General features: G+C 40.5%; 1 protein-coding gene across 1 annotated transcript in view; it reads right to left on the bottom strand.

Annotated features, from left to right (window-relative positions):
• LOC111222199 (MAM domain-containing glycosylphosphatidylinositol anchor protein 1-like) overlaps positions 1–12,592 on the bottom strand; it is a 61,613-nt gene that overhangs the window by 15,652 nt on the left and 33,369 nt on the right. Inside the window, exons 8-12 of the mRNA XM_022745824.1 lie at positions 11,431–11,611; positions 11,251–11,274; positions 8,929–9,081; positions 8,581–8,742; positions 2,008–2,138 (exon numbers count right to left, since the gene is read on the bottom strand). Of these exons, the coding sequence (XP_022601545.1) occupies positions 2,008–2,138; positions 8,581–8,742; positions 8,929–9,081; positions 11,251–11,274; positions 11,431–11,611 (651 nt within the window). The remainder of the gene's footprint in view (positions 1–2,007; positions 2,139–8,580; positions 8,743–8,928; positions 9,082–11,250; positions 11,275–11,430; positions 11,612–12,592) is intronic.

Raw genomic sequence — 12,592 nt, 5'->3', positions numbered from 1 at the left:
TGTTTACATATGCTCAAATGCACAGGCGCACTCCTGATGGAAAAGTCCTTAAAAATAAAAGTGCAACAGCAAAAAGTTGATCAATCATATACATTTATTTATTTATTTATTTTTTACAGTACACTGGGTTCCAACATGCACCAAAACACCAAAGCAAATTCCTCATATGTGAAAACCTACTTGGCAATAACCTTGATTCTGATGTGTGTATTTGGACTATATTCAAAAAAACATTTAGTTCAACCAACCAAAGTAAACAAACCCACACTCCTTAACAACGTCCTATATGCACTGAACCTACTCTTTCTCTGCTGATCCTCATTCTGCCAATAAACTCATAAAGTATTGGTCGATACAGGGACCAATCTGTTTGGTTTTGTTTTTCATTTTTGAACCTGTATACCTCTTTGCGTAAAAACGATTGAGACTGTTGCACTCTGTGATGTTCATATGATGCGGTAACAACACATCATTTCTGAGCTACAAATGTACGTACATACATACATGCATACAACATTCTTTCCAATTATCTTGTCGTGGAAGGTTTTGAAATCTGACTGAGAAACAGTGTAGATTAGTGATATCTGACCACTTCCCAATCTATGTAAAAAAAATCTGGTACTGGCGTTGATACCAATCTGGTGTATCTACTCGGTGCATCACAAAAATACACGTTCTTTATTTATTTTTATCCTGAGGTCATGAGAGTGCGTAGATACACATGTATACGGTTTGGATGTGTGTGAAAGCTTGTTCTCCACCCTGAGATCAGCAAATTCTTGATCAAGCGAGTAATCCTCTGGTTACGGTGTGGATAGGCTTGGTGCTGACATTCAGCAGAAAATGAGCTGAATGTTCACTCAGAGGCTCCTCATTTATCAATAACTCCCCTCAGTGCTAAAAATGCTGGACCAATATTTATTTAATTCAAGAAAAATGCACCCAAGTCTCTCATATAAAAGCTTTGGGTTATATTTATCATAGTTTTCATTGAATCCATTAGTAATACTTTTTGCACAAATTTGTGTTGCTCGGAAAATAATTATGTGATAATATTGATTCCAGTGGTCAAACTCTCATTTTCAGACTGTGGTTAGCTGCGGTGGCCCAGGTGCTGGCAGGGACACTAACAGGGCAGATGCTCACCAACAGAGAGCTCGAGTTCTTCCGCTACTCTTGCCAACTCACTGTTGCTAAAAACTTTGTCTCCAACCACGGGAGAGAAAAGGAACTCTGTGTACGCGTTAACTCTGACATCACTGTATATGAGGTGGCCTTAATTCTGGGAGCTCAAATCTAAATTCACTGATGTTCTCTGGTTCTTCAGAGATTTTAAAAAGCCACTGTAGTGAATTTCCTCTAAAAAATTCATTAGATTCCAAGCAGAGTTTCAATCCCAATTCTTTGTGGAATTCCCTTGATTCCTAACAGCCACCAGAGTATAAAAATGCCCCCTGTTCTATCTAGGCTGCAGCGGAGGCCTTCCTCTTGGGGAAAGACACAGTAGAGAGGAAATGGCAGCAGTAGAGGAAAAAAGGAATACAGTGAACATAAAAGCATATAATTCTTTGGGTTGATTTTTTTCTTCTGTTTTCGTCTTCTTAGAGCAAGCCAAAGCAGACCTGACAGTGGTGTCAGCACATGGTGGAAATTAACCCTCAAGAAGCAAAGTGAGCACTGGAGGCAATTCAGAGGCTGAGTTCTTTTAACATCAAGCATAGCAGTACAGAGCACTCTACAACTACTCCTAACAGTTATGCCACTGCATGCAACACATCTCAGCTGCTTAGAGTAAGGCTGCAGGACCGGGGGGGAGCTTTACTACTTTCTCTAGGAAACACAAGCTCTTCAGTTGTATCCACTTAACTGTTGTTCATTTGTTTTTCTAACAAGACAACCATTCTCTTTAAAGATTATACTGCTGGTTTAAGTGTTTAAGTTGAGCACATTCTTCACTGCTTTTGTAATTGACTGTGTCGGGATGAAAAGAAATCACCAATCTCTTACCTGGAAGGGTCCACTGGGGCTGATGTCGAAGAACGCTTTCTTCCAGTCCGGGCCTTGATGACCGGACTTCGTCCATATCACCGAGTCCACAGAGGCAATGCTTCTTACTCTCAGAAGCACATTGAGAGTGCCTGTGAAAAGTATGAACACATGCATTCCCACAGGCACACACCGGCACACACACACACACACACACACACACACACACACACACACACACACACACACACACACACACACACACACAGATTATCAGAAACTGTCAATGAGCTATGGCAAGATGGGAGCAGAGCTTATCATTACTGAAATCTAAAGGCGAAACGTTTTAAACATAATAACCGACTCATGATTATCTCCACCGACAGTCAGGAAGGAGCACATTGAAAGTGGACAAGCTATTTACTCACAAACACACACACACACTGACACACAGTGAACAATAAATAGACTGTGATCTGATTGTGTCTAATCAATTGAGATGCCCCAGTCCTTACTGCAATTAGTGAAAAAATTATAATGTGTATCTACCCGTTTACTAACCACAGTAAGATATGTGACCACCTAATGATAGCTCCGCTGTATGTTCAGACGTTGTAATTAATTGTTTAGAGTCGCAAAGGAGACCGAAGATAATTGATTGTAACCATCACCTTTATCCCAGTGAAACCGCTACATGTTTTAAAGACCAGCAGCAATTTACAAGTAGCACGCTCCACTCTGACAGTCACTGGCATCAAGTCACCCAGCATCACCAAGTATCTAGCTGCTACCTAGCTGTCAATATTAAATACTATATAGAGAGGATTTTGTCTAAAAATCCGTGGGATCAAACTCTAAGAGAGAGGGCACACTGCTGGATCATTGTGTGAGCACCACATACTTCAAATTACCTTCATTTCTAAAGGCAAAAACATGGCTGTGTCATGGGCTCACCTCATTTATATAGGAAGTAAAAACAAATGCAGTATATACCGTGCATACGAGGGTGAAGCTCTAAGGTCAGATGCTGTATGTGGGTGACATTTGGGTGTGGATTAAATGTGTGAAGCCCCTTGGATGAGCAGTGATATGACACAGCTATGGAACAAAAGGACAGCAGCGAGGAAGAAGGAGGGGAGACAGTCACGCAGAAATAACAGTGGAAGGTAGCTAGAGAGGAAAGATTTTTTAATGAACTGACCTTTGATAATTAACTGATTTTTTTTTCTAACACACAGGGTTCGCTCACTTCCACATAATGTTTGGTTTAAATTTTAGCTACTGTGGAAACATAAAAATCAGTTGTCCGGGACACTGAAAAACAAGCTGGAGAATGACACCATTTGGGCCATGGTGATGTGATCCAAATAGTCTCTCTGTCTCTCTCTCGGGTCTCTAAGTTGTGAGAGAATCATTCATCTTCTTAATGATCCCCAGCCAGCTCCTAATTGGAACATTAACCAACCACCAGTCTCTTAAACAAATATGCAGGCAGGGGTCATGGTATCTCTGTGTTATACGAATACTACATATACTGTGTGCATGTGTGTGTGTGTGTGGCTGCAGTATGAGTTTGCCTGTAGATTTATGCTTGTGCATGGGCACAAATGTTTATCATTCTGCTGCGTGCATGTGTATCTTTGATTGAGGTAATGTTAGTCAAACCTTGAAGTAGCAGCCTGGCAGTAATTAACTTCCTACTCTGTCAAATGAGAAGTGTGACCAAGGCAAATGTAGTGGATGTGGGGGAAAACAGGAGAAGTTAGGTGGGTTGTTTTTAATTTGCATGTTTATGAGTCACAGAGAGAAGCAATGGAAAGCAAACTGTCAATCCAGTCATCACTCTGAACTCTAATGATAAACACAACGTTCAATTAGCTTGGGGCAATCTAGGAATTCTCAAATACAATTTCTTACATTCCCAGTTTGTCATATATGTGAATCATTGGTTTAATCAAACATGACAGAAGCTAAACGTATCAATTCATAGATGTGCTGAGACTTGAAGTTGTCAGATCTGTCAAAATGGATGGATATCTAGCTACTCTTAATTGGGGTGCGTATGAAATCTTAGAGGAATCTTTCTTGCTGGGTGTTAGATAAGAAGATTGTTCAATATGAAGCTGAAGCCAACAGCCAGTTAGCTTAGCATAAGGACTGGAGGCAGTCATGTCTACGGTGGTCCTGAGAGGTCAACATGATGCAGCTTAAGAAAACACATACAAATAGATAAAACACAAGCAAGTAAAGAAAACATATTTACTATCATATATTTATTTGAATTAGTAGGCAAGTAAGCAGTAAAAAGCTAATGCTGGATTAATCACAAATTTCTTCAGGTCTTTCTGCCTGTTGCCTATCTGAACATGGAATCGCAATAATGAAACACCAAGAAAATTCAGCACCGCATTTGAGAGTGGTACTGACCTTCTCATCTAATTCTCAGCAAGAAAGCAAATAAGCACATTTACCCAAAACGTCAAGCTATTGCTTCCACAGCAGGGCTATTTTGCATTGTTACCTACAGTTTGGATCATGTTCCACGCAGAAACAGCAGGGTGTTCATTGTAAAAAAATGATGTACAGGTATTATAACTGTAAAAGCCACATAAGAGAGTCACATGAAACTATTCAACATATTAAATTTGAAAGGACATGGGTGGCACTGTTATATAATGGAAAGAAACACCGGCTAATTCTGGTGTTGCCAACTTTCACCTGCTGAGCCCACTCTCTCATTCTACCTCCACATATCTGACCCTCATTGTCTCATTCCTCACTCACCACCCATTCTCTCTCTCCTCCTCCTCTCTCTGTTGCAACCTCCCCATCAGCACACACCCACCCACCCACTCACCCCCACACACACACACACACACACACACACACACACACACACACCCCCGACAGAGGGGAGAGGAAAGAGGACTCTGATAAGCAGTCTATTGATTGGACTGAGGTAAAGCAGAGTGTGTTGGTAAGAGTGTCAGAGAGGCAGAGGAGAAGGCACAGCTCTATCAGGGCTACTTGTCTGCAGAATCATGAGTGGGGGAGACAGCAGAGGTACACAGCCACACACAGAGACAGTGACACACACACACACACACACACACACACACACACACACACACACACACAGCTATATTTCTATATTTGAACTTAAATGAATTAGACTGTTTCTCTTTTGATAATTGGTTCTCCCCCTCCGCCTGTCCCTCATCTCTGTCTAAATAGGGTTCATGTCCTATGTGTGTCTGTGCTGCTGGTTAGCCTCGGAGTCAAAGCTGTGCTAAACTGTGTTGCTTCTGCAACCAAACAATAAGCCGAAGCATGTTATTCAAAGTTCTGAGTATACAACCATTTCTGGAGCATGAGAAGAGGAACAAATTTAGGTGGAGATAAATAATTTCTTAATCAAGCCTTGCTAGGAAACAAGCTGATCATAATGTTTTCTTCAAAATGAGAATCTAAATCTAAAACACTGGAGGTACACAGTGAAATAAAAAGTATAAATTATTAAAAACGAAAGAACACTAACACTTGCTATTTGGTTTAAAATAGCATAATGTAATATGTCAGATGTTTATAACACAGCTTACACAGCCACCATACTTCTGCCACACAGACTTGCAAACATTTATAAAGAGACCTTATTTAAAGTCTTACTTTTAATAAAAGTGTTATCCAAAACAACACACAAGGAGTACAACATTTAAATAACCTCAAACTCTTCCATCACTCTGAAGAGAAAAAAAAAAACAATGATTCCAAGTAAGCTTGCCAGTGGCACTCTGCAAACCTGAGCCAGTCTAAAATACTACCCAGTGCCAAACAAAGCTAATTAAATGTTGTTTATTGTTGCTGCCAGCTAGCCCAAAGAGAAACACATTAAGGTGAACAAAATCAGGGAGGTCTTTATTTGCAGCGCTGGCCTATTACAAGCCCAAAATCCAAACTAGTCAAAGAGCATTATGCTTTCTTTCCTTAGTCTGCAAAATCCTAAAAAGATACTTTTCCCTGTTTTATATCAGGATTACAAAACAGCTCACAAGCAGTATATGTGGGTCAGAGAAGGGTAATATCTCAGCAGTGTTTCTAAAAATTGCATTGTGTCAAAGTGCTTAAATGTTTTCAACATATACAACCCTTTTAACACTTTACAGCACTTAAACACTATACAGTCGAGGACATTAACACTAGTGAAGTTTGACTAAAACAGTACTTCAGCAGAAAGCCCAGGCTCTTGCGTCCTCTCAATAGCTCTGAACATTACCAGGTTGATGGACTCTCCTGCAACTCTCTGCTCCATCTTTTTTTTTTCTTTTTCCCTCACTTCTATGTCTCCTCATACTTGTTTGCTCAATCCTTTGTCTCAGTCCTTCTATTTTTCCTACCATCCTCTTTGCTCTCACGCTCTTCATTTACCCCTCTCTTCTTTCCTCCAAGGCTGGCCGACCCTCATACTCCCCCGTCTCTCCTTGTCTTATCTTGCCTCTCACTGACCCCCTCTGTCTTTTCCTCATTTGTTCTCTTTTTGTCATTAAGAGTCAAACTGTGTCTCCCTGGCAGGAGCGTGAGCTTCGCCAAGGTAAGGCAATTAAAGCGACAACAGATTGGAAGACACTGTCAGAACTACAGCGTAAATTGACGGAAGGCTTGTAGTAGAGCTGGGCGTAACTGGTAACAGATTGTACTAATCGTAAGCAAACGCTGTGTGACTGATGTGGCATTGTCTTGTCTAATTGCTTTGCTGTGAAGCACCTAGAAGACCTTTGAGCAAACCGCACAACACACATGCTCAAGTAAGCGCTGTAGTATCCATCGCAGATTACTCATGAAGTGCTTTTGTAATATGTAATATAAATGTAATAAATATGTGCAGAAATATATTGTAAAAGATGACAGAGAATAGTAAGAAGAAACAACAGCAATAAACTCACTACAATATATCATAAGTCAAATAAGCATACATTTAACATTTAAAGTAACTAGATGTTTTTTCTGTTTTTTTTTTTTTTTGTTAGATTTTTTTAAAAGAAAATGAATATTCTTCTTATTGAAGGGTACAATAAGCAGCACTGTGACAAAAAACTCATAACAAACTAGCCCAGATAAAGTACTGGCTCACAGCCGTTTACGGCTAGGGTGTTAGCTAACAACTGCCTACTTATACATTCAGGAGTTACAGAGCAAGTCTGATATTCTCTCGAAATAAAATACTTCTGTCCACCACCTCTTGAGTAGCAGCTAGGTGCCTGGGTTTTAAAGCAACTAGGTGTTTTTCTGTTATTTTGTGTGGGGAAGGCAGTGTCTCGATGCCTAGCTTGTTTTCCTAAGAACTGGGAACTCACAGCTGTATACGGTGGACTGGTGAGAGCCACAGGTGACAGAGTTAGGTGTTGATTCTCAAAGGATTTAGCGCCACTGCCATCCCATTCATCATTACACAATCATTTTTTTCATTGTCAACTATAAAAATTAGAGAATAGATAGAGAACATTTATTCAGCATACTTTGGCTTTATCTATCTATGTTGTATTTCCAGTTATTAAATGAAAGAAGATAATTTTTGCATACGGTTCTATGCGATAAAATGGGCTGAACCTTCACATGAACAAATCTGTCCAAGCGCATAGGCTCACTAAATAATGTCACTGCCTGGCTGCAGGTGAGATGGTTATGTTTGACTTTTTGTATTTGATTTATTACAGAATATAGATGAGGCACATCACTCTCTAATCTGCTGCAATCAACTGAGGGGAGGCTGTAAAGGTAGCGGAATAAGTGAGAAAAGCAAACTTGTAGTGATTGAGTGACTCTATATTAAAACCTCCTGATGTCTTGCTCTCACTTATACAGTTGCTGCACAGAATAGTTAAATAATTGGTACACCCACATGTGCAGACAAATATTGTGCCCCTCTATACCATCAGAGTGAAGCCTGTATGTTTGGGCTATGTGCACATAAATCAGTGTGTCTATGTGTGTGTATGTATATGTGTTGAAAGCTTTACCATATGTATTTTTGAGGGAATTCGTGCCTGTGTGTACGTGTGTGTGTGCGCGCGCGCGTGTGTGTGCAGGTGTGTAGGCTACAAGATGTATGCATTCTTGCTGTGTGACAGAGCATATTATGATGAACAGCTCCCCCAAATGACTGATTGTGTCTTGCCACTGCCATAAATCAAACACCCACTGCCCCCTTCATCCACCTCCAAACACATACACACACACACACACACACACATACACACACACACACACACACACTCAGGCAGAAACATACAAACAGAACTTTGGTCACAACCCCTAACCCCTCCCTTCTCTCTCTCTCTGTCTCTCTCTCTCACACACTCACACACACACACACCTACACACACACCTACGATGTTGTGTCTGACAAGCTCTACAAGCGAGGGTCAAGCACAGAGTTCAGATTTTGACAGAAGCCCAGTGATATGATAGTGTTATGCGTCAGCATATTCTCCAGTGTATATCCATGTGTGCCATTGTGTTTCTGTGGATGATTTCATGCGGTAGAAAATAATATGTATGTTTGTGTTCATGAGCATTATTCTGCTCTCTATTACTCACCGATGTGTTTGCCCTTCATGTGGTAGTAGAAGGAGACACAGTATGGTACTCTGCCGGAGCCCTTGGGGCCTCTGACTGAGGTCCCATTAAAAAGCGGAGACAGCAGACGAGCCTTGTCTCCCTGAACGCGTGGTCGCGATGCTTCAATGTACATGTAGTAACCTGAAACCAACAAAACAGCACTCAATTGTCCAGGGTCTTGAATGCAACAGAAAATTACATTTTTATTAATTATCAATATGAGTGAAATTTGATTTTCATTTACGTCTGTTTTCCTAAATCTCTAACTATTCACATTGTACAATATACAGATCTGTCTCTGCTGCTACACATAAAATGGTTCCTCACCCTCCCTAGTTCCACTGCGGTCAGTCTCAGGGCCTGTGTTGGGAGATCGCTTCGGATTCTGCGTCAGGTGATTCTGTCTCGTCCAGTCAAAGATGTCACTCCGATCTTGAGAGAAACCACAGATCCGTTCATCCTCAAAACCACACACATGGTCTGGGATGTGTGTATATGGAGGAAGAAAAAACAAGAGAGAAACACATTCAGTGACATGACAGGCAGGTAACAAACTACAGGTGACACCAACCTAATGTTTTTAGTTTTTTTTTCCTACCCAATTTTCCCAGGAAAATTAATGGCACAATGTACAGCAGCTGTATAGTAACCTCTGCCGCACACTTCAAATGTGAAGATCAGACAGCCAGGCAATTACTGACAAAATGATAGGGACACTGTAGGAGGCAGGGTATATAACATGAAACTTAACGTGGATTCCACATATTATGCATATTCTGATGCATAACTCCTACGTTATTTTAGAGGCAACTATAATTGAGCAGGGATATTTCAAATGTAGAAAAATTGAAAAATAACATTAAAAAAAAACATTGTCAAATAGCTCTCCTGCTTGAAGACAGATTTCTGACAAAACAAGGTATGCAGGCTGATAATAGAGAAAAAGAGCAGTACAACAATAGTGAGCAGAACATTTGACCTACTGTTTTACACTATAGGTTGTTGGTGATTTAAATGAAACATCTGTTAAATCGTCAATTTGAAAAACGCCAAGTATCCATCAATGCAACAATCAATGAACAAATGATGTGGCACAATAAGTGGCAGTGGCCACTTGATACTGCATGGGTTAAGAGCTTCTTGATAATTTTCAAGCAGTAACAAAAATGCGACTACTACTAACTAATATTAGCATTTCAAAAGCAAGGTCGAACAGACCAAGTCTAACAATGTCAATGTATGGATCGTTGTGGAAAACATTTTTCCTCATTTATCTTGGAAGGTGTGAACCTCTTCCGACTGCGAGCATAGAGGCTCATTTGTACAGTATGGGGGTGGGGGTGGGGGTGGGAGTGTGTGTGCATGTTGTTAATGCGATGAATTTAGATGCACAGCTCTACCTTTTCCCATCTGACTGATTCAAGTGACTGTTTCTTAATTGAAAGATGCATAATTCCTACAGCAAATTTTGGGGGAAGCTCAGATGTGTCTTCACTTGACCAATAAACTGTTATTCGTATGTTTTAGAGTCACATTTTGCCTTTTTAATATTGCTTCATATGGCATAAAGGACATACACATTTTGAGAACAGCTCTTAGTTCTTTCTTTGTCTTGTGAGTGAATTGTCATTATCCTTGATGCTGACGTTTCTTGTTAAGACATGCAGAGGGTCATCTCTCTATGGTGTTGTCACCTTCATTAGTCCATCTGGAGGGGTCTGCTGGTATTATCACAGACTCACTAAAGAAATGAAAATTGAAGCAAACCAGTGTAACAGCTATCTAAAGCCATCCAAGCTGACAGATTCCGTGAAAGCTTCCCTGGACACACACACAGTCCGCGGCAGATGCATATGGCTCACGCTCCCCATGAGAATGGCTCGTGTGTGCTTCTTTGTTTCAGGGCAGCTAATCTATTACTATTCACACCCTGCTCCACTACATGCGCTCCTTTCAATTTGTACTGTTGTTCTCGCAGTCTGTTCCAATCTGCTGTTGTTTTAATTGCCTCACCCTGGCGGAGCCAACTGCCACTCCTGCCAGAAAAATGCTGCGTGTCTCTTAATGAGGAAAATAGACAAGATGCAATTGACTGAGAAAGAGAGAGGGATGGCAAAAGAGAGAGGATGAGAGGCAAGGCGAGAGCAGGAGTTGGTGCAAGGGGGTGAGACGGAGAGAGAGATGTGTCTGACAGAAAGGAAAAGGAGATAGAAATTTAAGGTGAGATGTAACATGTATGTATGTAAAATAATGCAGCTTCATTAAGTGAGTTTCAAGCTAATAGCCCATATAAGGTATTTTCAGTGCCTTTCACTAATCACATCGCCATAACCATATCCTCCAATCACGACCACTCTTTCATGACATTTAAAATGTCATGGATCTGCTTCCAGCGATCGGTTGCTTCCTCACATCCTACTGTTACCCCACTCTCCTCCCTAGCAACAAGATTTAATAAAGGCCAAGGCTGGGCCGTGGCAAACTTTGCCTTGACAAACTTGTGCTGACATCGCTTGCAGCATACAAGCTAAATTAGCTTTCATCAAAATTCAACGTGCCTTCCTAACTTCACCACCCTGTCATCAATCAGGTCACAACAACAAGCTGAAGATTGTGAAATGTGGAAGAGCAGAGGTAATTAAGTCTCACCTGAAGGCCTTGGGTAGGTGTAGGCTGTAAGAAAAATTATAATAATATTGATTACCACTCAGAGATATGCACCATCCACCAGTTTATCTCGATTTGTGAATAGTTCTTAAATGTATGAAATATAATGACTTGATATAGACAAAAGATGCTTGATAAAAAATGGTTTTAAATGTGCCTTACGTTCTGAGTACTGGATGATGCGAGTGACATATTCCCCAGTGCTGTAGGTGGTGATGGGGGCCAGTTGGACCTCGTAGGACAGAGGGATTCTCAGGTCTGATATGGTGTGAGATATCAGCACACCCTTCTCTGGCTCCTTACCCTTTAGGTTTATTAGCTTCGACAGCAGGTTCTGCTTGTTCTAGATTGGTACAGGTAAAAAAAACACACACACACACACACACATATACACACAAGATGCAGACATGTTAACATGTGTACACACAAATATGTTCAAGGATGATTTTTACCAATCAGAAGTCATCCAAGTGATGGGAAACTCCCATCACTTCCCTGTAACAACTCAAAACTTCAGCTCTTGACCCATCTGGAGGGTTTTCCCTGCAACATCCAGAGTTCCTACAGCATAACACGTCCAAACAGGCAAACAAAGTCAAACTCATGCTCATATTCTTCCTAGAAAAAAATGGTTTGCTCAAATGTGATTAAAGCATGTGATCAATGTTCCACAGGCATTTGCTTTGTGTTGTAGTAAGTAATAATCATTTATCTACACACCGTGTCATCATGTTATTTTACTTTTCCATATCTGTGCATGTTTCCTCACATTTCCATTTATGGTCAATGAAATTAGGTGTGGGCATACAGCCAGTTCTGGGCCTGTAGCCAACCAATACAGCTCAGGAATTGGATTGTATATGTACATACTATTGAAGTTTTTAATCTCTCATCTTTTATCCAAAACAAAGTAAACCAGCTGTCAAAAGAATAGTTTGCTAAAATGTTTTCTCGCTAAATGCTTTGAAGGCAGGAGAGGCTATGTTAGTCTTAGTGTCTCAGTGGTCTCCTGCACCAAGATTTACCATCAAAATATGAAATAAACTGGGTTGGTTATGAATTATTTGAGTGAATATTCAAATAGAAAATGGTTATACTGTTAATCCAGTCCAATTCTTTTCTTCTTATTTTTCAAAGTTAACTTAGGTGTTTTTTTCTTTTCTGTTCTTTTCTTTCTTTCTTTTTTTTTTGTTAGGAACACTTTTAATAGAGCCATTGCCGTGTTATTCCACCCACGGAGAGAAGGATCCATTAGCTGTGTATCTGCCTCTGATCCCAGCTACTTAAAGACCTGACAGTGAGCTCAATCTAATGCATTAGGTCA

Source organism: Seriola dumerili, unplaced genomic scaffold (assembly GCF_002260705.1).
Source record: "Seriola dumerili isolate Sdu_G_001 unplaced genomic scaffold, Sdu_1.0 BDQW01000003.1, whole genome shotgun sequence".
Lineage (NCBI taxonomy): Eukaryota > Metazoa > Chordata > Actinopteri > Carangiformes > Carangidae > Seriola > Seriola dumerili.
Note: the sequence above shows the minus strand (reverse complement) of the source record. Positions and strands in the feature narration are given on the sequence as shown.